At 43.6% G+C, this 27,407-nt stretch overlaps 1 protein-coding gene across 2 annotated transcripts; it reads right to left on the reverse strand.

Moving 5' to 3' along the window:
- Positions 1 to 68: 68 nt before the first annotated feature.
- SLC71A1 (solute carrier family 71 member 1) lies at positions 69 to 27,068 on the reverse strand. 2 transcript variants are annotated; one of them, XM_088060129.1, is made up of 12 exons: positions 26,735 to 27,068; positions 8,841 to 8,936; positions 7,692 to 7,754; positions 6,978 to 7,105; positions 5,795 to 5,909; positions 4,474 to 4,692; positions 4,070 to 4,183; positions 3,528 to 3,599; positions 2,947 to 3,059; positions 2,693 to 2,790; positions 2,003 to 2,166; positions 69 to 1,406 (listed from the first exon to the last, which is right to left on the reverse strand). In XM_088060129.1, exons 1-12 carry the CDS (start codon positions 26,870 to 26,872, stop codon positions 1,200 to 1,202), a joined length of 1,527 nt encoding a protein of 508 aa, XP_087916255.1. In that variant the 5' UTR covers positions 26,873 to 27,068; the 3' UTR covers positions 69 to 1,199. The 2 variants fall into 2 exon arrangements, with proteins under 2 accessions (XP_087916255.1, XP_005521004.1); XM_005520947.3 differs by lacking the exon at positions 26,735 to 27,068 and adding an exon at positions 14,330 to 14,534.
- Positions 27,069 to 27,407: the final 339 nt, after the last annotated feature.

Below are 27,407 nucleotides of genomic sequence, written 5' to 3' on the forward strand. Positions count from 1 at the left end.
CTACCTGCTGAAGTATAACACACATGCCACTACTGAACTTCACTAAAGGTTTGAAGACACACTGACAATTATTTAAAAATTCATTAAAATATTCAACTTTATTAACAGATTATTTACATTTTTTTTTCCTGCTTTTGGTCAACCATGGTGAATGTTCAAAGGTAAAAAAGCATTAAGCAATAACCACAAGATGAAAACATTTTAAACCTATACAATACTTTATACACAAATTTATACAAAGGAACACTTAAATAATACAACTGGACACAAAAATATACACTTTAGAGAAATTCACATCAGTAATTGTATAAAGCTCTCTTCTGTACTAAGGGTCCTGAAAATTTAGGACTAAAACTTTAGCTCTGTAATGCAAAAGGGTTCTTGTGACAGTCCTCAAAGGCCACTATATAGCACATGGACAGATTCAAGGCTATCAGCTTATAGAGTTCAGTCTGTGTATTCAAGTTTCGAGATCCTTTATGATTATGCAAACATCAGAAATCGAGTGGTTTAATAAACGGTACAGAGGAAAGCAGAGGTTTAGAGCCGGTATTAAAATCTGTAGGCCCAAAACACCCACTTTGTATTTCAACAAGTGTTTGATACGACCGTTTCTTCAAAAATAGAAAGAGTAAATGCACTTACATAAAAATAACTTTTACTGTTCAGCAAGCGTGCCCATGTGATTTTTATATTAGTACAAACTTAAAAAAAACCTGCCATGTGACTTTGAAAAGAAATTATACCAATTCACCTCCCTACTTAAGTACATTTACATTAAGGCTTTGAATCATCTGACCCAAGATTTTACAACATTAAAACAGATGGGTCCACATGGATGCCAGTCTGTCTCATTGAGACGTAGCATGACTAGGATTAAAGCTCACCACCGTAAGGAAACAGAAGGACACATGCTCATGCCTTGACTCTATTGTTTGTCTCTGAACTAGAATGTAAAGTTTAGCAGTAACAGCATTTCATGGCAAGAGACAAGTATGCAACAGTTTGTTTATAAAAGCGAGTAAGTTTTTAGTTCAATGGCAACATCTTTGGAGAAAGTTCCTGTTTCAACTCCTACAGATTTCATGCAGAAAGATACTTCTTAAGATTACCTTAAGAAATTACATTTTGATGGAGTTGGAATGTGTATCCCAAACTGCTGATGAAAGAAGAGTCCAAAGGGTCTTCCTGGATTTTTGTCATACATTTGTATCTTGCAGTAATGGTTCTTTAGCTTCACCAGGAGCTTGTGGGCTGTGGGGATGGCCATGGCTGCCACAGTGTTTCTTCCAGTTGCTGGATCTTACATTTAGGTTTGTGTGTTCAGGAATAAACAAGGCAACAAGAAGTGCCAACAGCACAGAGCACGCTCCAAATAAGAATGGGGGTCCAGGAATTATGGAATTCTGAAAAAACAACAAAGTGTTAATGAGCCTTTTGACACATATTAGCCTACAATTGCTAATTACCCAATTTCAAGAGCTGGAAGAGCTGTTGCCTGACACACTAGTGACTACACTACCAATTCTGAGAAGGAATGTGGAACAACATTACATCCTAAGATTTAGGACAAGGAAGCACATGATTCTTTTTAATGCTTGCCAACTTCCTTTTCTGGCGCAATTTCTTCCTGCTGAGTTTCCCCAAAAACTTAATTTAGGAAAAAAAAAATAGAAAAAAAGAAAGCTTAGTAAAAAGATGACACAACGAACACATTCACCATTGCTATCTGTCCACCCTTCCCTCAAGGTATTCTCCCAAGAGTCAGAGTTGTCTATGGCTGTCAGCTGTAGCTATTTGAGAATTAAACTAAACTAGTGCATGTAATTAAACAGATCAGTTAAACAACCCTCCCCCTAGAGGGACGCAAAAACCCGTTTCTATGCCCTCCAATTACAGTCAGTGTAACAAAATGTACCACAGCATCAAACCGGAGAACTGATGAGAACAGGAGCCCTTCCTAACTTCTTCTTTTGGAAGCAGTAATACAAAAGAAACTTACCTGTTGTAAATGGTATTGTGCAACCACACTACCTCCTGACGATGATTCGGGCATGGGCAGTTCATTCAACTCAACATGAAATATATAGAATATAAAACCATAAAGCGCTGGTCCCAAACCATTACACAGTCCTCGAATTCCTGTAATCATCCCTTGAACAACACCTGGCAACAGTAAAATACATGTTCTTATCTATCTATAGTTATATAATTAACTATTTCTAATGTCTTTATTAACTTTAAACTGATGCAAATAGGAAAGCTGCAAACGGTGTAGCAGTGAACAAGGGGCACAAAGAGCCTGTCGCTATCATATATTCCAGTGTTTTTCCATCTGCCTCTAGCAGAGGGCAGCGCCTGCCATGCTGAGCTAGCTCAGAGGCTGGGATATGCACACCATCCCTGCTGTCACTGTCTCACACAGGAGAGAGCACTGTGTGCAACACCGAGGAACAGTTTGCTGAATGTTCTGCTGCTCTAGGGCCTTGCTAAGATTTCCCTCTGCACGGAACTACGCAGGACATGCACAGGGCAACTTCCAAGCAACCTGGATTTAACGTGGTGCCCTAGGCTCGGGTATCTGGGCTGCCCTGCCAAGACACAGCCTGGCTGATGAGCACTAAGCCCAGACTCCAGTAAGGTCTGCACAGTATTTCTCAACTAGAATTCCAAGAACCAGGAGCAAACCTACCCTGCTGGTCGGCATCAGCGGTTCGTGAGACCAGGGCGCTGACAGCTGGGAAAGTGATGCTGGACATGGCAGCCACAGCGCCAGCTGCCCACATCATCCTGCAAAACACACACTGCAGTGACTGCTCTGGGGCTGCAGCTCTGCCCTGGGAGTGCAGGGATGCTGCACTGGCTATCCTGCACTCGCACCCTTCGGAGAAGGGATAAAATGCAGACCAACCCTGCATCAGCCAGACCAAAGTGAAATGTGCGTACCATGGCTCTGACCCAAAGCCGTACCAGGCCAGCTGCAGTATTTGGAACCCCAGGCCCAGCAGGATGGTGTTCTTATTTCCAATGGACCGCATCAGTAAACTCAACACTACTGTCTAACAGAGAGGGCAAAAGTAAAGTGTCAGAAAAATAACATCTTACTCTAAATGTTAAACACAAGTGTGCTGGTGAGTTAATGAGTTAAAGAAAAACAAAAAAAAAACCCTGAAAACATTTTATTCTCAATGTCAAATACATGCAGAAATTATTTTAAAGTACTGTTCTTCAAAAGCAGTATTTCCCTCTACCAAAAAAAAAAGAGGACAGTCATTTAGCAAGTAATATGACCAAACTACTACCCCTTCTTTGATGCACGAAGGATTTAGTTTTCCCCTTAATGAACCAAACACTTATTATCAAATGTTTTCATCTAAGTTAGTGTCTTAACCAGTTTTTAGAGATTTAGGAAAACACAGACACAGAAAAGCTGAGTTACATTTATGGAACCACAGTGCTCTCCATTCTCCAAAGTGCTTCCTTCTTTTCAACTTGCCCAATCAACGACACACAGAGCAGTAACTCACCTGTGCAATAATGGAAAGAATCCCAAGGACTGCTATAAATGCTGCAACACTTTCAGATGAAAATCCCATTATCTATATTAAATAGAAAAGGCAATCTGATTATTAACCATAAACCATGTGTCATGCTGTCACAAACCCCAGTGAGAGAACACACAATGCAGAGGACCAGTACTATTCAGCTCTTCATCTTTTTTTCCATTACATCAAACAAGTAAATGGAAATAAAGGGGCATAAATAAAAAACAATTAAATTGTTCCCTCAGAAAATAATACCAGTTTAACATATTGAACCTTGCAGTCTGAGAATAACACAAATAATTACAAAATACAAGAAATTGTTTTATAACTCATTCATCACTCCCCTCTATTTTTGCCTGGCTAAAAGAGAAAAACAGAACAACAAAGGGACTTAAATCAGTTGCTGGGAGCTTCTAAATGACATAAGTTATCTGTATTTTCTGTATTAGTTCAGTAATACTGAAAACTTCCTTAAATCCTGTAAATGAGGTTCTGTTCAAATACATACCAAAATGTTACATTACCTGTCTGAGGTATAGGAAGAAGCTGGAATATTGGCCTGCCTCTGGGAGGTAGGAAAGAAAGACTGTTATGCAGATTAGCAGCACAATGGAGTCCTGGCCGACTTTCTTCAGGGACTATGGCAAGAAAAAAGAATTACAAAACATTCCACCTTCATTTCCAAAAAGCATTCCCTAGCTGGGCTCTGAAAAGCCTGACAATGAAGTTGTTATGTGGCACCACCAAAGCATTCTCTGTATGTTTAGCAAGACTGTTGGCAAAAGTATCGCCAGTGAAGCAAGGTCAAGCTTGAAGAAATTGAAGGCTTTGTTTTTCAAGCCTGAACTACTGTAAATTCAAGTCTCTTCCCTGTATCCAAAGATCAGTATCTACAAATAACAAAATATTCCCTATTTAAGTAGCTTACTGCAAAGGGGTCAGCCTGTTCCCACGAAATGGGTGCTCCCCAGGATGCTGGCCTCATCTTCTCTGGCAGCGATTCCGGTACAGCAACAAGGATAAAACAAATGTCCAACAAGGCTATTGCTGTAGCCAGCACCACCACCAGGCTGTCGCCGTACGCTCGGCCAAGGTAGGCACCGATAGCAGGGCTGGTGACTAAACTTGCTGCAAAAGTTGCTGAAACCTGAAATAAATAACAGTTGGTAAGATTTTCAGTGAGACAAGTCAGTAGTGTTATTACCCTCATTTCCTTCTTTTCAAAAGCCTGACCATTATAATCACAAAGTGATTTAAAGTAACCTTTTTCCTATGCCTATGTGGTAGCAGCTGTGTATATATTGTGATTTTAGACAATCACAATTTTTCAAGAAAAACTTTTTTTTCTGCTACCTGGACAACAATGTGAGGTTCATAGCACTCCTGTATGTATGTACTGACATAATTAGGTTTAATTAACTGTAGATTCTGCTGTTAAGTCTGGGAAGCAATGAGCTGTATTTAATTTCATATTACTGAAACAGGCAATGTCTGTTAAAAAAAGTGCACATGTACAAAGGGTATATTAAATGTAATGTGCTGGTTAATCCAACTCAGTAGTCGTCAGTTAATCAGCTGGCCTTGTGAAAGATATTAACTTAAAAACTGAAAGAACTTTCTCAACATATCTCCATCTCTGATGTGTACAGACACAAGGAAACTATTTAGTTCTATATCCATTGCTTTCAGTTCTTCCTGCTGAATGGTAATGGATTCTGTAACCTAAACAACAAGTAGTTCTGCTAATCCATAATAACATGATACTGTTAAGGCTCCTGAGAGCTGGCAGGTTATCAGGAGAAACAGAGGTGAGTTGGAAGAATTTCAAACAGACAAGTAACTCAGCTACGTTTGTTCTGAACTGCAGCTCAGCAGTGACTGGAGACACAGGCAGGGGCAGTCAAGTATCACGCAGTGGCAGTTCCAGAACAAAAGGTGAGATTTCTGACGAGATGACAGAGTAGTATCAGTGTGGGCAACAATGCAAGAAGAACTAAAGCTCCTCAAATTACATCATTAAGACTGATAGCAGCTTTTAAGACAGACAGACATGACAGCTTTTAATATGGTCATGCTTTGTTTCATTTAGAAGCAGAATATTCAAGAGATACAAGACTGGATGACAGGAACAATTAAACAGAAAAACCTGAGTCCAAATTAAAATCACAGAATACACAGCTGTGAAAAGCATGACAAACTGAAGGCCTTAGTACTGAATACCAACAGGAAAAGAGGCAAACAATACATACCAAACCATAGGCCATGCTCCTCTCATGTTCTTGGGTTATGTCTGCTACATATGCAAAAACTACAGAAAATGTCACTGCAAAAACTCCAGACACGGAGATTACAGCAAAGTACCACCTAAGAACACAATAAAAAAATTAGAATAGCTAAGGAGAAACAAAAAGTCTATTCAATCCAAGTGCAGTTAAACAGTAAATCACCTTGTCCAACTTATTCTGACAATTTATTGAGATAATCTTGGATAAAGCCAATGTGACTGTGCCTTGATAGAATTGTGTAACTCTTACGTGCTCCAAGTACAAGCAGCATGATTTTGTAACATCTACAAAAAGCTGCTGTAATTAAGTACTACTGAGAAACAAGGTGCTCAGCTAATAAACTTGGGTTTACCGGTCTATGGCCCAAAGCAAATTAGGAACCTCAGTATTTTGAGAACCTGGTCATTGAAAGGCCTCCACATTAGCCATATCTTTATGCCACAGACACTAGCATTTAGCATTTGAAACTTTAATCTACACTGAAAAAACAAGCTCCTTCTGAAGAGGGGTGAGCAGCCTGTGTGACCGGAGAGGAGATGGGAAAGGGTGACAGATCTGCCTGAGCAGCTGGCTGTGGCCTGTGCCAGTGCAGGCTGTGCCACTGCTGCTCCACCCTCAGGAACAGCATGGGTTGGGAGCAAGCCCAGGGCTCTGACTCCTGCCCTACCTGGGCAATGTTCCAGCCAGCTAACAGGTCAGTAAGGTGCACAAAGCATGAAAGTCAGTTGATTTTAGAATCTGAGAAACAAAAGTGTAAAAGTGCTGCAACATTGTAGGTTACCTCATGCACCCTGATTAGGTAAAGTTTTGATTTCAGTGTTGCTGGCTGGTATCTGAGGGAGAACTGCGGCCACAATCCAGACCTGCATAGTTCACCCGACAGCATTCTCCAGCTTTGGCAGATGTGCTGGAAGTAGGGCTTACAGCACAGATCAAAATCAGCAGCTACTGAAATTCTGACCAAGGCCTTTGGCCTCATGGCAGCTGCTTCAGGTTGACTGTTCCTCCAGCTTTGCACAGAAATAATACAAAAGCCTCAATCTTCCATGAAGCACAAACAGCATTTTATCAACAATGCTACACACATAAGCATTAGATGGCAACCTTGAAAAACAACAGCCAATCTGGCATGAAAGAATTTACTAACCATGGGCTGATCTTCATTAGTGGTATTGGTGCACAGGTGAAAAATACTGTTAGCAGCAAGAAGGACTTTCGTCCCCACACATCAGACAGGGCACCTATAAGTGGGGCACTGAGGAACGACAATAAGCCCTAAATGAAACAAAACATCTGAAGTTAGAACTAAGAGGTCAGACTTGTGATACCTGACCACAACACAGTCAGAGCAGCAACACAGAGAGCAGCCCAGGCTCTGATTTCATTCAAGCCAACAGCTACAGTGCAATGCACCAAAGGCAACACGGCCAAGCATCACTGATCTTCTATCCCATGTCTGGTTACGTAAAACTTGAGATCTGTTATCTCAGAGCTACACAAAATTCAAAATGCAGATGACCCAGTCATACAAGCAGTTTCATGAACTGTGTTTTAGAGTCTACTGGAGCAACAAACTCCAAGTGAAAAATTATCCACTTTCAGCACCGTATGCATCATTTGGGATTAAGCAACTACCTTTTTATTTGCTGAACCCAAACAGTAGATACAGACCAAGCAATATCTTACTGAAAGTAAAAAGATGTACATTTGCACTTTCAGCAGTAATTTATTCCCATTTTATTCATACTGTGAAAGCCATATTGAAAAACCTCTTGACTGTTTCTCTCAGTTGGCAGTTATTTCTATATTCCTCCCACCATTCACTTTAAATTGTACTTGTGATTAACATCTGGCAACTTACCTTTACTCCTTGAATTAGACCATTCATTAGAAATGTATGTTTTGGGAAGGTTTCATGCAGAACCTGGAGAGGAAATACAGTCATTTACACAATATCAACTACAAATATTGCTCATGATACATCCAACTTTATGATGCACAGCAGTTTTTGTTTTTTATTTTCATAGAATACAGAGGAAAAAATAGAAGAAAAAAGGGCAAACCACAAATAATGCGACTAATATTTGCATGGAAGGCATTTTGAGATTCCAGTGCATGAAATATAAATAAACCACAGAGAACCTACAAAATTATCTCTGACTAGATTCTCCAAATGTTACTGTGTCATCTGCTGGGGACTGAGGTGAGAGAGAGGAGAGATGTCCTCTCGTCCTGAAGTGGCTCTCAGTTTGGTGAGCAGAATCCAGAAATGCAGCTGTCTCAGTCTGATTTGTGTTTAGATGAGAGGAATTCCATTCAGTGGCGATGTGTAGTTCATACCCAAGAGACTGTTGATGGGTAACATCAGCTTTCAGAGCAGCACCAAGACTGCTTTTAAAGTGGAGTTGGTTTGGGAGATTTTTAAGCCTCCCCCCGCCCTCCCCATTTAATTTGTCATCATGTATCATTCACAAATTAAATCCAAATTAAAAGCAACCAACTACATGAGAAAGTACCTTGGTACAAACACACTGGCATGACTGTTTCACTAATCACAGGGATGCTTTGACTGGTCCAACAGGGTCTGTGCTCTGAAGCTTCTGCTTAAAACACAGCCAGGTCAGCAAAGACCTCCCTTGCATAATGTCACCACATTCCAAGTGTATTTTTGTCCTTACATTTGTAATATGTCAATGTTTTATGGCATCTTGAAAGGAAAGATAATTTCATTACCACCTTAATTTCAAGTACCACCTTTCAATCAGAAACTATTTGCATGTAAGCTTGAGTGTTAGCGGACTTTCATGTCAACAGTTGTGCCACACCATTAGACTGCTATAATAAAATAAATTTCTGAAACCATCTAAAAATATAGAACTTTTCACTTGCACAACAGAGCAGCTCAGTGATATGTAATTTTCATTTCATGTAATTCAGAAGATGCTCAGTGCCTTTGCAGTAATTGTCCCACTTCCCATACAGCAAGAAAAAGCTCCTGAGGATCACCTACCACTAGAGTGGGAGCTGTCAGGAGTCCCCAAGCAAAAAACTCCAAGAAGATCACGATAACAGCGTGGTAGACACTGGGTGAACCTATTCCTTGAGGCTGAAACAGGAGAAAAGACAGGTGATTAAAACATCTGATCATCTATCAGTCATGAGAAATGCCTCAGAACAGTATAAACAGGATGATTAATAATGAAACAGGACTCAAAACTTGGGAATAGTTGCCCAACTAACTGGTATGGAATGAAACTCCATTTTTTAATCCTTTGATGCTAATGTCCTGAAGTGTCCTACTCTTATGCTGCAGAATCCTTCACTGCCATCTCAAAAAATAAACCACTTACACTTCCAATCCGGGAAACAAGCATGCTACAGGGAAAACAGACTCTTCTTCAGACAATTAGTTTGTTTTCCTTGAGAAAGGTGCTTAAGTCTACACAAAGCCATATGGAACCAAGTTTCCATGGCTTCAAAACACAGCAGTGCTCAACACTCAGCTATCCCCAAGTCTCACTACCTGGTCTATCAAACAGCTCTTCTGTTATTAAAAGGCACCAGTGCTCCATACAAAATATAGCTCTAAACCGGGAAAGAAACTCAAATAATGAACACCAGAAGCAAATCTCAGGACCAGCACTGATCACTTCCCAAATACTGAGTGCAGGCCTATCAGTTACAATGTGCTTCAAATGCAGGAAGAGATGCAAAAGATTTGATGAAAGGAACTTGAAATTCTTCAGCAATTTGGTAGAATCAGTAGGTTTTGAAGGGAACAAAAAGAGCATGGGAGGGAAAACCTGCTCATCTCCTAGACTGTAAATGCTGTCAAACAACATGCCACAGTTCAACATTTGCAAATTAAGGATAGGGTTCACTAATTATTCTCATATGAAAGCAGTATGAGTAACTCCTCAGAAATCTCATATGCATTCTTTCAACTTAGAAGTGCTGCCTTAACATCTACTTTACCAATTTTGTGCAAAGGTGAGCTACTTGCAGAGTGGCTGTGATATGATCAGACCTGGCATTTACACTGAGCACACACACAAGCTAAGGACCTCAGCTGCTCCCCAAGAAGGCTCACTGGGATTTTATCAATGTGTATAAGCAGCTGATGGAAGAGTAAATACAAGAGCCAGACTCTTCTCAGAGATGTCAGTGACAGGACTGGAGACACAAACTGAAATACAAGAAATTATACGTGAACCTCAAAAAAGCAACCTTTCCTGAAAAGGGCTGCTCAGTGAAGTCTGGAGTTGCCATCCTCCAAACCCCACTAGACACAGCCCTGAGCAAACTACTCCAGCTGACCCTGTCTGGGGTAAGAGACTGAGGTAGTTGGATTAGTGATGTTGGACGTGCCTTTCAGCCTCAAATACTACACAGTTTTAAGCTGCAGTTAGGTAATACTGGAGCCTCTCTTTAATTAGGAGATTCATGCAAACCATACCTAGCTTTTTTTTCCAGATTCCAATATTTCCAACATAGAAAAAAAAGCTTAGTGAAAAAAATGTATGCAAAAAATACAGAAAATCTTACTGCCTACTCAATCCTATTGCTAGAAAATATCATAATTTTTGAAAGTGACCATATCAGTCTGTAAAAGGTGAATTACAGAAGTACCTCAGCATTGTGCTGTTTTTCTTTCCCAAGCCCTCTTCAGTAAATACAGACATACCATACAGATATTTCTGCTGGGGTTTTTTTCTGCCTACTCTCCCAAGGATGTAAATTAACAGTCTTTGTAGGTACAGAGTGGCTATAATTATCCTCTCTTCCCACAATTCCTTTCCCTTTCCACCCACAATCCTTATTTTAGCTTTGGGTTAAAAATTTATCCAGCTGTGCACAAACTGCAAGTATCAATGTTAGCTGTTTGACTCAGCCTTGTAAAATCAGGTTCACTCTGATAGCCCCCAGATTCCTGTCACATTGCTGGCTCATGACCCCCCCCAAGGCCTGACAGACAGTGAGGGAGGTGTCACAAACCATCCCACCCCTCCCAGCATGGGGGTCAGGAGCACCTCCATTCACAGCAAACATGAGTGAGCTCAAAGGCCATCTGTGCCCGCGCTGCCCTCATCCAGCTCTGGGCAGCTCCAAGACCACCCGCACAAAGCGAAACAGCAGAATGAAAGCAGCGGCTGTTCTGCACAGGGGAACTGCTGCTGACTTTAGAGGCCTCATGTGGGTCACTGCTGCCCTCTGCCATGTCACCCAGCTGTAAGCAGCACCAACAGAGCTTTCCATCATGCTGACAAAAAAACCAGAAGTGACATTTAGATCACTATGGTGCAATTTCCCTGCTTTCTTGTTGCTAGTGCTCACATATCATAGGTACTGTTATTTGCTCTTACCTATAAAAACAGGAAGTAATTTAGTCACATTTAGATCATCACCTCTACAGCTATTTTTAAAGGTGGTGGCAACTATCCAGTAGCAAGGATGCTTCTGAGGTGAAGCAAAGGAAGGATAAGCAGTTACACTGCAGTGTATTAAGACACATTACAACCATTCACTCCACAAGGTTTCGGTACCAGCCTGATGCACTGTCCGAGCCCACAGGTGTGGTGCAGGTGCTGGGTGTCCTGCCCTCCTCTACCCTACAAACTTGCTTCCTGACCTTTCCTAACACAATGTAATGCAATACTCTAAAGTGCAACTGAATCTGAAGGCCCTACACCTGGAGAGAAAAGATACAGAGGCCATATGTGAACAAGCTGGAACCGAGATGTTCCAATCAGATGTTCCAATCTCCTCTGTTACCAGCAGCCAGAGCAGAGCGTATTTGAGCTTGGCTAAATCCACGGCACAAACAGGGCTTCAAGAACACCTTTTCCTCTGGTTATAGAGAAGATGCCTTTAATCAAACGTTTTGTACTGTCAGTTATACCAGTGATAAAAACGGTACATGCCAGGCAAGCCTAAGAACACCCACCTGACAACAACAGATTAACTATCAAAGCAACAAAGGCATTGTGTGTAAGACCACAGCTGCTGCTCCTCTGCTGGAAAAGAAAAAGCACCAAATGAAGTCTTAATCTCTAATTCATCTCATGACTGCTTCATAGATGCATCATCATACATAAGATGAATATATAAGGGAAGGAAAAATGAAAATTGTTGGGGACAAAAAAACTGTTGAAACAGGAGTTGTGGAGTTCCGTACCCCTGGAAGTGTTCGGTGGCAGGCTAGATGGGATTTTGAGCAACCTGATCTATGGAAGGTGTCCCTGCCCACGGCAGGGGGGCTGGAAATAGATGATCTTTAAGGTCTCTTCCAACCCAAACCATTTATGATTCTATGAAACCACATCACTGGTGTTACTGCCTCTCCTTTGGTGAAATCTGACAACACACACTTGAGTACAACACACCATTACACATTCCTTCTCTAATACAGCTACTAAAGCTGCAAATAGAAAAACACAAAAATACCACCATGCACCAACCCAAGCTCCTGTACCACCCACTGCCTTGTCAAGGAGACTCAGCAGAAATTGCAGTGGGAGGAGAGGCTTTGCAGAAACAATGGGCGGGTTTTTCTTTTTGCTTGTTTGGGGTTTTTTTGGTTTCCAATCAGAAACTTTCTGCCTGTGCCACTACCTCATCAACCATCTGTATATTTTTTCTGGCTCACACAATTTTCTTTGATGTCAAACAGTTCCAAAATAAACCAAACAGCCGGGAATGTGAACATGAAGATGCTTGATTAATTACCAGTTTGCCAGCAGGAGACATTGAAGACATGGCAGCCATTTTTAGGTACCTGTTTCCCACAGTGTCACACACCACGCTGGGCAAAGAATGAAAGCAGCTGAGGACACTGAGCACTAAAGGCAAACTTCACATTTCAGCAAATATTAAAAAAAAATCCATGCATGAAGTTTCTGCTGTTGTTATAAAGAACACTCTTATATCGTAAGATATAAGATATAGTAAGATATATCATATGATATCTCTCATAAGAGATATCATATATCATCACTTCATAACTTAAAAATATGTATTTAAAACAAATAAATTCCCAAACATTTATTTGGAGGCATAAAGTATCACAAGTGGAAGTTTTTGTTGCCTAACAACAATCTACATACCTTCATCTAATGTTTTTGGCTCATTTTTCTGTGTTTTCAAAAAATTAAATTAATACAGAACTCATAGGAGTTTGCACTCAGCTTTTGAAACTGGCAGCATGTGCTGAATGATGTACTACAAGTATCACAGAATGCAGTTAATTGCAACATACTTTCTCCTCTGTTGGCAAAAGGAAGTTAAAGTTGAGCAGTGAGGGACGCTTAGAAACACAACATGCTGTATCTTAATCAATGACTCCAGAGAGAAACAATAAAGCACCGTGTTCCCTAAGTAACAACATTTACTCTCCTTGTACTACTCAATCTAAAATACTTGCATTTAACATTTGTACAAGGTAATCTCACACATTTCTATCTTTACAAACACCAGGAACACATCCTGGAGAACATCAACAACAATCACCAGAATTCGTTTTGCTTTCTACCACTTCAGTAATCCAGCCAGTTGCCCACCTCAATGAACACATCTAGTGACTCTGACACCTGCCTCTTCTCCATTATTGTTCCAAAAAGACAAACTGAAGGGCCATCAGCAATTTAGTCTGTCAAGTCGTCTCCTTATTTGAAATAATGACACTATATTTAGAACAGGGAACATCGAAGCTACACAGTGTTACACAGTGGAAAAAATGCAGGGGCAACGATACATTGGAAGTAACAGCACTCATCAATATAAAAAAACAACCAAAAAACCCACCGAAACCAACTCCAAGCTCCAGCAGCCAAAACACTTTAACAACTTCCTTCCTTTTTCAAATTTATGTATTTAAGAGGAAGCAAAACAGTGGGAAGAAACGCAAAACCTTTCTTCCAGGCGCCCTTTGCGGAACTGCTCAGGCGCTGGCGTCTGTCCCCCTCGCGGGCCCGTTCTGTCTGACCACGGGGACAGCGGTCCCTGCCCCAGCCGGCAGCCCCGCACCCGAGCCGCGCCCCGCGGCCCTGCCCGCACGGTGCCCCCGCAGCCGCCACTCACGGGAGCCACGCTCGGCGAGGGCGGGCTCGGACACGCTTCGCTCACCTCGGGCGCCCGTAATGACCCGCCGTGCCCCAGGCCCAGCGCCTGAGGCCGCCCTCGCTCCCGCGCCCCAAAACCCGGCCCACGCGAGGAACAAACCGCGTTTACGGGCGGAGCAAAGCGGCCTGACACGCTCACAGGTGTTCCTCGGGCAGCCGCCTCGCGGACTCCAGCCCGGGCTGCCGAGCGCGGCCACCGGGGCTGCGGCGACCGTGAGGGCACCGCGACCGACACAAGCGCGCCGCCCGAGGCCCGCGGGCCCACCGACTCCCTCTGGACCGGGTCCTACCCGTCCGGGGCCGGCCCTCGCATCACCACAGAGCCCGGGGCCCCCGGCCATCGCCAGCCGTCCCCCGGGCCGCCCCGCGCCCCCGGCCTCACCGTCCCGCCGTCTTTAATGATTATCTTCTTGGCCAGCATGATGCTGCGGTTCACGGCACGCTTCTTCTTCTTCCCCGCCTGGGTCATTTTACCATCGCACCCCGGGGGCGGCACCAGCGGCCCCTCCCGGCTCCCTTCGGGCCTCGGCTCCCTCCGTCCCCACGGCGCGGCCGCCGCCACCCCTCACGCGCCCGCCGCCATCTTGCGCAGCCCCACCGCGCGCGCAGCCGGCGCTGCGCATCACGCGATCGCGCCATTGGCCGCGCGCCGCTCACGTGCGTGGGGCTGGCCCCGCCCCGCCCGCGCCGGGAACTGCGGGGCCGCGCCGGGAAATCGGCGCCTGCGGGAACGCGGGCGGCCCCCGCAGCCTCCACCGCTCGGCACCCCAGCCTGACACGGGCCAGGGGCTAAAGCACCGAACGCTGCCTCGCGGGAGTCTCATCCGGCCGGCCACCCAAGCATCACCCGTCCCTCCCACCCGAATCGAAACAACCGGCCCCGCTTCCTCCCTTCCGGAGCTGCTGAGGCGCCCAAGAAAAAGGAGCAAACGAAGGCAGTTCGTACGGGAAATACCTGACATTCCTAGAGCCAGAGTACACAAACACAGATATAATCCACCCTAAAGATACAGCTTGGAGATATATATTCTTCTTTCTTACTATCAAGTTTTAAACTTAGTTTATGAAAGTTCCAACATCTTCAAACCGGCAGGTCACATCAGGTTCTGATTTGCCACAACACCTGCAAGTAACAAGATAACAGGGATCAGCTTCCCCACGGCAGCATGCCAATTAGCGGAGAAAATCTTTTCGAAATATGTGGCTGGTATTATTAGGTTTTCTGTGGCTTATAAATTCATCCACTGTTGATGTCTGGCCTCACTAAGGAGCAACAACTGTCCATGCTGTACTATCAAATGCATGACACAGACACAAGTCTCCATGGCTGTACCCATGTATCAGTCTGTTCTCTATGTTCTCAGTCCTCCATCTTTCAGCCCTCTTGCCGCTTATCTCCATCTCCCCAGCTGCTGTGACATCACCGTTTCTCCCAAAACCTCAGCTAAACATGAACAGCTTCTTGTCCCTACCAGCAGTGGAACTCATTCCTGACGTGCAGATGGGCACTGCAGCTCCCACCGTGTTACCAAACGGGTGTCAATCACTCACCACTTAAGATCATGTGGGCTTAAGTTAAACCCTTAGCCTCAAGATCAAGCACCTCTTATCCCATCATAAGGCACCTTGTAAGAAATTAAGAATTTGCGGAGGCACAGACCTACTCAGACCAATGGATCTAGACAAAGACAAGCAGACTCCAGCTCAAGAAACAGTGTGTCTAGCGGGTCTGGGATGTTTGCTATCATCAGTCGTCTGTTACAAGTATTAGGGTGTCACATGAAGTATTTGATAATTCTGTCCCACTTCTACTTGATAAGGAGAGAGGTCTAAAATGTTGGCATAGTTTCAAGTCTATTCCTCAGAGTGCCATTAGATTTTGGTGGGAAAGTCACTCAGAGACATGTATGTGACATGTAAGGGACTCATGTAAAAAGTCAACACAACTACAGTGTCAGAAAAGGCATTTGGTAACTAGGCTCACAAGATGGTTTTCTACCCACACCTTCATATTAGACCTACATCTGTTATTGATATCATTATCTCAAAATAAATGCATTTAATATCAAGTTTGCTCATATAGACAGAGCAGATGATTCAAATAAAGAGAATGTAGAATAAACTCAAATAATAAGAATGTAGCAGAAACTTGCTGTTACTGTCATGAATTTCAGCCAGCTACATGTTTTCAAATAATAAACTCCACTAACCTACACAAGTCACACATAATCTGCTTGTGAGAAATGAACTTGTAAAAATTCGTAAAAATCTAAATAAATGTATATAACAATACTATAAAATATAAAGTACAGTATGACACACAAGCCCTTCCCAGATCTAGCCACGAATTCCCACTCAAAGGATAACGATCCTAGCCGGCGCCCATCAACAAAAGAATAGACAGGACGCGGCCCATCAGGAAAAAAAAAAAACTCCTCAAACTGACAAGGACAGGCTCGGTGACCATCAACGGGGAAGAATAGGCAGGACACGAAACATCAAGCCAAAACGGAGAAGCACCGACGAGATATTCATCACCGGACCCGAACACCTCGCCTTGCGGGCTACCGTTGGGGGAAGCCATCAAGTAAACAAAAGGAAAAATCCAGCCGAAATATCCATCGGCTCCAACCCGGATCCAGCCATCCCATCCGGATGGCCTGAACCACAAGAGCCACTCAGAATTTCTTTACATATGAGGAGACTCGGTCCGGACGTCCATTCGACTCTATTCTCCAATGCCCGGAAAACCAATTCATACAACAATCAAGGACTGTTGATGAATGGTGCCTGCCTGGAATTTGGCCTCAAGGCTAAAAATCCCTATAAAAACCCCGGACAGTTTACCCTCCTTCGTGGATTTGGGAACACCTATACCTTTGGGTATAGATCCCTGTCCACCCAGCGCTGCGCTGTTTGTTTTATTGTGGTTTTCCCTCATTGTTTATTTTTTATAAAAATTGTTTTATAATAAATTGTTTTTATTTAACCCAAATCTGCCTTTGCATTTATAACAGATTGGTGCCGTGACTCGGATCGGAGAAACGTGCGGGGGAATCTCACTGCCCGGGACGGGTACCCCCGGCTGAATTTGGCGGCCTGGTGAGTGAAGAACCCCCGTAGTTCGTTCCGATATCCGAACCAAATTTAGGCGGAGGTAAAAAACCACAATAAAAAGCATAAATCCGGATCGGAGAGCTCGGAAGGCACGGAGCCTTCGGGAGCCGCGGCTTACTTTGCTCGTAAAACGTCTAGTGCGCACAAGGGACACCCACGCAGGAAAATAGCTGTAAGTACTGCTGGTTGAGCGGGCGATCGGGCGAGTGTGTGTGAGACGTGATCTGATCACGAAGCGAGTGCGGACTTCAAGGTCGCGTTTCCATCCTCCCGCGAGGGAATTGGCCGGCCGCGAAGGAAGCGATACAGAGTGAAATTTTTTTTTCCCCTCGACACACACTCGTAAAACCTGAGACCAAAGGGTGTCTCGGGAACTGATCGCAAGGTACTAAGAGGGGAAAGGGACGTCTTGTCGAGCTCGAGGCTGGTAAACCTCTTAGTAACGGACCCAGGGAGAGGTCCAGGAAAGAATCAAAAGTTCCGATTACAAGAGACCTCAGCTCAGCTCGCTGAAAGGTGAGTATCGGCAAATTTTGATTCCTAAGTACACAACGCAGAAACTGATATCGACTCACGGAGAAGTCGAAGAAAGGTAAGAATATATTTGCGAAGTATGGGGCAGAAAAAGAGTAAGCTTCAAGGAAGAAGCACAGGAAAAGATTCCTCCGATCAGGGGGAGGAATCACCAGACATCCCACTGGAAAGTCCCTTGGGGTGGATGCTAAAACACTGGGAAGATTGTCCCCAAAGGAAGGGGAAATCAAAGGAGAAATTAATACATTACTGTATGGAGGTTTGGGGAGGACAGGAGTTGAGAAGTCACCTCACTTGGCCAGTGTTAGGCACATTTGAAAAATGGACGTGTAACAAGTTGTTCTCCTATGTGGAGGACAAAGTCCCCTCAGATCCTGAGGAGAAGGAATACGCTAAGCTCTGGGTAAATGCCAGAGTAGGGCTATTTCCAATAAAGCAAAAAGAAAAAACGTGAGTCGAAAACTGAGTCCTGGGAACCCCTCGATCACTTACCCCCCCCGTATCGAGGACCAGCGGGACCTTCCTCTGCCGATCAGGTGGTGCCTTCAGCACCCTTGGGCCCCCGAGACCAACCCACTGAGATACGTGTGTCTCAAGCGGGAGAGTCGGGGCCAGCAGCAATGCCGGCTGCCCTTCCCCTTTCCCCGCCTGTAAACACCGTAAACCACAGCAACCTCCTTGGAGGTTTTTTCTGCGCAAGGCTGGGGAACACCCTATCCGCCCCTGCCGATCCAGCCGCCACAACCGGGGACCCTCCCATACAACGGAGGGGGCTCCTCCCTTCAACCGGGTGGCGGCAGAAATTCCACAATTAATAACAGGGAGGCAATACACAATCACCAATTCCCCTCCCGCAAGTAGAACCCGTTTAAAAGCAAGAATGATAGATAATGAATGGGGAGAGAGTGAAGAGGGGCACCGGTTGCTCCCTCTTAGGGAAGTACCGACGGCCCCGGGAGTGATCGGTTTTGTGAATGTCCCCCTTAACTCTGGAGATGTAAGAGCATTTAAAAAAGAGATGGGGCGGTTGTTAGATGACCCTCTCGGAGTGGCTGAGAGGTTAGATGAATTTTTAGGGAGTAGTATCTATACCTTTGACGATCTTATGGCAATCCTGAGATCACTGTTTAATCCGGAGGAAAGGGAAATGATTAAACAAGCCGGGATCAGAGACTGGGACAGACGCAACCCACAGGGGACGCCAGGTAACCAGAAATGGCCTAGCGCAAGCCCGAGCTGGAATGCACAGATGGAGGAAGGCAGAAGGAACATGATGGATTTAAGGAGCATGATTATACAAGGTATAAGAGAAGCGGTCCCTAGGGGGCCAGAACATTAGCAAAGTTTTCAAAGAGTGTTCAAGGAAAGGAGGAACCACCCACTGCGGGTATCGTGAGGTTACGGCGCAGTTTACAGATTTATTCTGGGACTGACCCGACCTCTCCTATGGGGGAGGTTCTGTTAAAAAACACAATTTGTTGCTAAATCTTGGGAAGATATTAGGAGGAAATAAGAAAAGATTGAGGGGAGGCAAGATAAAAGTCTTCAAGAGCGACTAAGGGAAGCGCAAAAAGTGTACATGAGAAGAGAAGATGAGAAGCAGAAATCGCAAGCTAGAATTTTAGTAACAGCGGTTAAAAGAAGTCCAGAAACAAGAACAGATGCAGGGTAAGTTTAAATCAATACCCGGGAAAGGTCGAGATTCTCACCGGGCAGCCCCGGCCCCATGGAAAGAACCCCTCTGAATGCTACTACTGTAAAAAGGTAGGACACATTCAGCGAAAAATGTAAACAAAAAATTAAAAGATGAGAAAATTTTTCAGGAAGACTAGGGGTGTCAGGGGGCTCTTTAATTTGGGGACCAGAACATCCAAGGAGCCCTTGATAAAGTTAAAAGTGGGACCCCAACGACAAGTGGTAAGTTTTCTTGTAGATACTGGGGCAGAAAGAAGTACTCTGCAAAAATTACCATACGGATGTGTGGCAAGCAGAGAAAAAGTTTTTGTAATCGGTGCAAAGGGAGACCCCTTTGAAGTACCTATAATAAAAGATGTGGAAATAGAATCTGAAAATAAAATTTGCTTAGGGAATTTGCTATTAGTAGAGGAAGCAGATTACAATTTACTGGGTAGGGACATGATGTTGCTTTAAGAATAAATATCTTGATTAAAAACTCTGAATTGGTGGTAAAAAATATTTAGGTTGACTCCTAAAGATGAAGAGAGAATTAACCCTAAAGTATGGCATTCAAAAGGAGAGGGAGGGAAGCTAGATATCAAACCTATCAAAAAAAAAAACCAGAACTCCGAGGACCCTATAAGAATCAAACAATATCCATCCCGATGGAAGGGAGAAGGGGGTTAAAACAAATAATTGATGACCTCATAAAAGGAGGAACTTTGGAGCCTTGCATGTCCCAACACAACACCCCCATACTGGCTGTAAGGAAAACGGATGGTAGCTTCCGATTGGTCCAGGACCTACGAGCGGTAAACGCTAGGACCCGGACTAGATTTCCCGGGGGTGACCGACCCCTATACTTTACTAAATAGACTCTCACCAGAAGATGTGTGGTATAGTGTGACTGATTTAAAAGATGCCTTCTGGACTTGCCTCTGGATGAGAGGAGCAGAGATTATTTTGCATTTCAGTGGGAGGACCCAGAAACAAACCGCAAACAACAGTTAAGGTGGCGGTCCTCCCCCAGGGGTTTGTGGAGTCCCCGAACCTGTTTGGACAAGCTTTTAGAACAAATATTAACCAATTTACTTTAGAGGGCGATACAAAGCTTTTGCAATATGTAGATGATTTGCTAATAGCTGGACCAACTGAAGAAAGCGTTAGAAAAAAACACGATTTGCCTTGTTAAACTTCCTAGGGAAAGAAAGGTTTGAAAGTATCAAAATCCAAGCTGCAATTCACAGAGCCTGAAATAAAATATCTCGGACATTGGATATCCCAAGGGAAGAAAAAAAATTAGACCCGGAGAGGGTAGCAGGCATCCTCGCATTGCCTGCACCAAAAACAAAAAGGCAAAATTAGACAAATCCTGGGGCTCCTGGGATACTGCAGGCAGTGGATTGAGGGTTACAGTGAAAAGGTGAAGTTTTTATATGAAAGATTAAAACACTGATAGACTAAAGTGGACTGAACAGGACGATTCCAATTTTCAGAAATTAAAAATTGTCCTTATGACTGCCCCGGTACTAACCCTACCAGATACAAATAAAGAATTCCAGTTGTTTGTGGATGTGAGTGGACAAACAGCGCAGGGAGTCCTGACTCAGGAATGGGCAGACAAAAAGAAGCCTATAGGGTTTCTTTCAAAGATCTTAGATCCGGTCAGTCGAGGTTGGCCTACGTGTTTACAAGCAATTGTAGCAGTAGCTCTGTTAGTAGGAGAAGCAAAGAAAATAACTTTTGGGGCTCCTCTGGTAGTCTACACTCCCCATGATGTGAGAAACATATTGCAGCAAAAAGCAGAAAAGTGGCTGACTGATTCCAGGCTCCTGAAATATGAAGCCATCTTAATCAGTTCACCCGGTTTAGAATTAAAAACTACCTCGGCACAAAATCCTGCTCAGTTTTTATTCGGTGAACCTTTAGAGAAATTAGTTCATAACTGTTCAGAAATCGTGGAGCTGCAGACCAGAATAATGACCGGACTTAGAAGATCAGGAGTTAGAAGGGGGAGAGAAGAAGAAATGTGGTTTGTAGATGGATCCTCGAGAATTATTGAGGGAAAAAGAAAATCAGGATATGCGATAATAAATGGTGCATCTGGGGAAGTTGTGGAATCTGGACCTTTGAAAGCAAGTTGGTCTGCACAAGCTTGCGAGCTCTATGCTCTCCTAAGAGCCCTCCGGAGGTTGAAAGGAAGGAGAGGGACCATATACACAGACTCACGGTATGCTTTCGGTGTGGTACATACTTTTGGAAAAATTTGGGAAGAGAGGGGTCTAATAAATACCAAAGGAAAAAGATCTAATTCATGGGGAAATAATCAGACAGATTCTAGAGGCGGTCCGGGGGCAAGAGAAATATCAATTGTCCATGTAAAAGGACACCAGACGGGGTTGCAGTTTCAAACCCGAGGTAACAACTTAGCCGATAAAGAGGCCAAAACGAGCAGCCCTGCTTACCGTAAGTATTCCCGAGGTGACTCCGGAGGAATCCCCTGAAATCCCCATGCTCCCTTCAGAGAAAGAGATTGAAGAATTCAAAAAAAATAGGAGGAGTCATGAAACAGGGAAAATGGTGGTTACCTGATGGGAGGGAACTGATCCCGAGGGGAGTGGCAAGGAGAGTGTTACAAAGGCTACACAAAACAGACCCATTGGGGAAACTCGGGCGCTGGCAGATCAGTTCCTGAAATTTTTTGGATGCAAGGGGATTTTTGAAATTGCCAAACAAGAGGTACAGGGGTGTGTGGTTTGCCAAAAAGTAAATAAATCCAACTCCAAACAAACCGTTTGGGGAGGGCGGCCTCTCTCATACCGACCATTTGAGAGAATCCAGGTGGACTTCACCGAATTGCCAAAAAACGGGAGATATAAATTCTTATTAGTAATAATTGATAAAACTTACGCACTGGGGTAGAAGCCTTCCCTAGGGCAAGGGCTACGGCCCAAACAGTATCAAAAATTTTATTGGTCGGAATCATCCCTTGGTATGGGAGAGTAGGCTGTATTGGTTCGGATCCAGGGAACTCATTTCACTTCAAAAATTATAAAAACAAACTTCAGAAGCTCTGGGTATCAGATGGCAATACCACACTCCCTGGCATCCTCAGAGTTCAGGACAGGTGGAAAGAATGAATCAGACACTTAAATCCCAACTGTCTAAACTCATGGATAGAGACAAAAATGTCATGGATTAAGTGCCTCCCTCTTGCTTTACTAAATATAAGAAACAATGCCTCATTCTGAAACGGGTCTGTCCCCTTTTTTGAAATGTTATACGGAATGCCATTACAAACATGGAATGCTGGTGGGACACCCCCAAGTGGAGGATGTTACAAATACAACCATATCTCATTGCTAATCAACAAAAATTTACAGGAACTACGAAAAAAAGGACTGATTCCCCAAAGCACCTCACTGGGATTTGCAATACACCAGATACAGCCTGGGGATAAAGTCCTCGTCAAAGCGTGGAAGGAGCTTCCCCTCAGCCCCATTGGGAAGGACCTTTCCTGGTTCTCCTGACCACCGACACAGCTGTCCGGACCGCAGAAAAAGGTTGGACCCACTCGTCTCGGGTAAAGAAAGTGAAGGAATACGACACCTCCAAGTGGAAAGTCACCACCCCTCCGGGAGAACTAAAGATCAGAATACAGCGTAACCACAAATGAACAGTAACGATCAGATAAGTTGTATACACCCTGAATGTAATTGTTTTCCGTTTATCCATTTCAAGTGCGCCTATTGTGATCAGATTTGGGTAACCCACTGTTTGGGAGGGTACAAACCTAAAGGATTGTGCACAAAGTGTCTAGAAAAAGAACAGGATTTGACTAGCGTCTCTCTTAATACTTGCCACCAGGGCGGGGGGATTGTTGGAACTCGACTCTCCTGAGTGGTTCCTACTTTTTCAAAAAGGGGATAAGAGGGAAATTAGACTCCAAGGCAGAGGCTTTGGAAATTGAGTGCCGAAAGACAGTAAAAGTACCGTGCAGGACAGACACGATTAAGTCGTCTCGGTGGGCTACCTTTAAAAGGAGATACGCCATAAGAACTACAAGGGCCCCTGAAGAATATCCCTGCTGCCGGGAAGATGGTAATCCCCGCCGTATATTTTTATACGGGCGAAGGGCAAGGCAGAGGGATACACCGGTGGGGAATCCTGATGTTCCTGAATCTAGCCATGTGCTTGACCAAGGGAATGAGCCCCGAGGTGCCTCTGGGGGATCCTCCCCTAGAGAAGTGTAAACGGTGCCAGACCAACACAGATGCCGGACGAATAATCGATTGTCCTCCAGAACAACAAAGGGGGTTTTGTATTTCCAATGGCACTCAGTATATCTATGTGAACTAAAAGGGGAGGTCTGGTGTTATCACCCAGCGGCAAGTCTTAAGGACGGGCAGTCTAAAACTCCTATAAAAAGAAAGACTGAAACTTCCCATTTCAGGTATAGGAGAGAAGTGGGAGTGATTTCCCCAATTCCAATTTGCAGTCAATGTAACAAAACGGTCTGGATAGGGGGGGGAAAAGACAATCCACCTTTTTGGCATATTATACGGTTAACCCTTTATGTTACAATAAAGCGAATTTGAAAATGTGTACCATGGGAGGGAAGGTATATTGGGAAGGAAGAAGAAACTTAAAACATGAAGAAAAAGCTTTTTTTAATAATGAACCGATAATCCTTGATTTGTTAAAAAATAATGATGACGGGTATGTTTGCAATTCGACCCAGTATTCTGCTTCTCCCGGGATGAGGAAGGGGTGGACCCTGAAAACAAAATAAAACAATTAACTCTAGGGTTAAGGAGGCGAGAAGCGGAGGCTCGGAAAAAGAGGCTAGAACAGGAAAGGCTTAACTCTCTTAGTGAAACATTATGAGCAATTAGAGAAACAATACAGCAATTGGGGGTTGCCAAACCCCAACCAGAATCTTTTTATAGATCTAATGCAAGAAATAAGCCACAGAATTAGGTCTCTCTAACTGTTGGATCTGTGGCGGGTTAAAATCAGCTGAAAGATGGCCTTGGAAGGGAGAGGGACTTACCCCAGAGCAACTCCTAAAATGGGAAGGCTCTAAAATATCAAAAACAAAACAAAGACCAGAAGGATGGGTTATAGACCAAAGAATAATCGGTACTGTCTGCATTAGCCGAGGAGGGGAAAGAATACACTGATTTAGTAAGCTATACCCCGTGTGTAAGCACACTCACGGTGAATTCGGAAAGCAAGACTAAAACCTGGCAACCTGAACCACCCACGGGCTATTGGAGTCGCTCCAGGGGGAATAACTGTGAATGGATGGAAATAATTGGACTTTGCTGGTACAAAAACTCTGGGGCCAATCCCTTCCATGAGCTAATAGGATTAAAGGAATATTGGGATGATCCGGCAAAGTTGAACAAGGGTTGGGAAGCTCCTGATGGTATATATTGAATATGTGGAAAAAGGCATACAGCGAGCTACCCAGAAAATGGAAAGGATCCTGCACACTTGGAATAATTCGGTCCTTTTTCTTTACTCTACCTAAAACAGAGAGTAAAATCATTGGGAGCCCCTCTCTTTGAGACATTAAACAGACAAAGGAGGGAATTAAAACGGGAACTACCAATAGCGGGAGGCAACCAAAAGTGGAAAGAGGAAGAATGGCCTGCCGAAAGGATCATTCAATATTACGGGCCCGCTACTTGGGCAAACGATGGCAGCTGGGGGTACAGAACCCCCATTTATCTCCTCAACAGACTTATCAGATTACAAGCGGTGGTAGAGATAGTTTCTAACCACACTTCAGAAGCCCTAGAACTCCTAGCCAAAACAACATTCACAAATGAGAGCGTTTGTGTACCAAACCAGACTAGCTCACGATTATTTGCTAGCCGAGGAGGGAGGAGTGTGTGGCAGATACAACGAATTCGAGTGTTGTATGGAAATAGACGATTACGGAGAAACAATAAAAGGATTGGCTGCTGAAATTAAAAAAGGTAGCTCATGTGCCAGTCCAAAAAAATGGAATTCCAATCCTACAAGCCTCCTGGTGGGACCAGATATTCGGGCAAGGGGCTTGGTTGGAAGAAGCTAGTATTTTTTCATCACTTGTTCAGTTTGCCGGAATCATTTTCCTTCCCTGCTTAATTCCTTGCTTCATCAGACTAATTCACTCTGTTGTGCAAGGAATGCAGATTGCCACACTTCCAATTGATCCTGAGAAAGCGCAAGGGAGACCTACTCCTCTCTCTAAACTAATGAAATTAGAGGAGGAAAAAGAAAACGAAAAATGTGATTAAAGCCTTAAAGAAGTTTGAAAATAATATAACCTGGCACAAGCATATAGTGAGAATTCGTTAACAGACTGGGAAGAAGATGAATGTGAGTAAAAAAATTATAGTCCTCCCCTGCAGAATTGGATGAAATAACACGAATTTTTAATGTAATGAATTATTAGGCGGGGGACTGTGAGAAATGAACTTGTAAAAAATTCGTAAAAATCTAAATAAATGTATATAACAATACTATAAAATATAAAGTACAGTATGACACACAAGCCCTTCCCAGATCTAGCCACGAATTCCCACTCAAAGGATAACGATCCTAGCCGGCGCCCATCAACAAAAGAATAGACAGGACGCGGCCCATCAAGCTGACAGGAAAAAAAAAAAACTCCTCAAACTGACAAGGACAGGCTCGGTGACCATCAACGGGGAAGAATAGGCAGGACACGAAACATCAAGCCAAAACGGAGAAGCACCGACGAGATATTCATCACCGGACCCGAACACCTCGCCTTGCGGGCTACCGTTGGGGAAAGCCATCAAGTAAACAAAAGGAAAAATCCAGCCGAAATATCCATCGGCTCCAACCCGGATCCAGCCATCCCATCCGGATGGCCTGAACCACAAGAGCCACTCAGAATTTCTTTACATATGAGGAGACTCGGTCCGGACGTCCATTCGACTCTATTCTCCAATGCCAGGAAATCAATTCATACGACAATCAAGGACTGTTGATGAATGGTGCCTGCCTGGAATTTGGCCTCAAGGCTAAAAATCCCTATAAAAACCCCGGACAGTTTACCCTCCTTCGTGGATTTGGGAACACCTATACCTTTGGGTATAGATCCCTGTCCACCCAGCGCTGCGCTGTTTGTTTTATTGTGGTTTTCCCTCATTGTTTATTTTTTATAAAAATTGTTTTATAATAAATTGTTTTTATTTAACCCAAATCTGCCTTTGCATTTATAACATGCTCTAACATTATTTAACTTATATATTAACATAACATTAACCTTACTATTTAACACAAACTCCTGAGGAAGAGAAACAAGAACTGTCTGTTACATCTGAAACACCTACAGTGTTTGACTGTCTATACTAAGTAAATGCATACTACTACCTGCTAGCCATAGAAGCCATTATCATCATTTTGGAAGATGGATGAAAAACGACAGAGTACTTACCTCCCTAAGGGTATTCCAAGGCACAGGCAAAGATGATTTCACTAGTTTCAGATAAGATTCCTCAGGGAGTGCTTTTACACCAGTCTTGAAGAACACTCTCCCTAGATGATGAGTAACTAATTTTTTACCTAATGGCATAAATTTTTCAGTTTAAATCATATTACATGTTAATGTTAAGAGCAGGGCAAAATTGACAAAAGAAACTGATAGAAATTAAATGCCCTGAAAACTGCTGGTGAAATGAAACAGTTTTAGTACACGAAACTGCAGAAAGGGCAGAGAAACATGATATTCAGCATCTATAGCAATTGCTTGTAAACCCTCTTCAGGTCTTTGATACATTGTAGATTATAACTATTCACAGCTGCTTACAGTGTTACAGTGTTTTACAACCACACCCCACACTACAACTTGGTATTGATACCCAGGTGCTCCCTGGTTCAGGGCACACCTGGCGTTTCAGGCCAGAAGAGCTCAGAGTGTCACAAGAACACTGTTCTTGAATGTGATTCACAAGAAGTCATGACTCAGTGGTCAAAAAGAAGCATGTCTCAGTCAAAATTAAATTGCTGGCAACATTCAGTAAGATGTATGTTAAAAGACAACATTAACAAAAGTCTTATGACAGCCTTCTAGAATTTATAGAAAATTATGCTAAAATTATATTGTGAAA

Source organism: Pseudopodoces humilis, chromosome 10 (assembly GCF_049639895.1).
Source record: "Pseudopodoces humilis isolate 2021_Gansu_Grassland_sample_001 chromosome 10, ASM4963989v1, whole genome shotgun sequence".
Classification (NCBI taxonomy): domain Eukaryota; kingdom Metazoa; phylum Chordata; class Aves; order Passeriformes; family Paridae; genus Pseudopodoces; species Pseudopodoces humilis.

Coding starts and splice junctions, on each gene's coding strand:
- SLC71A1 (XM_088060129.1), bottom strand. CDS start 26,872: ATGCCATTAGGTAAAAAATTAGTTACTCATCATCTAGGGAGAGTGTTC. Junction 4,693..5,794: donor GGAGCATGGCCTATGGTTTG/GTATGTATTGTT, acceptor TATTTATTTCAG/GTTTCAGCAACTTTTGCAGC. Junction 4,184..4,473: donor AACAGGCTGACCCCTTTGCA/GTAAGCTACTTA, acceptor TTCTTGCCATAG/TCCCTGAAGAAAGTCGGCCA.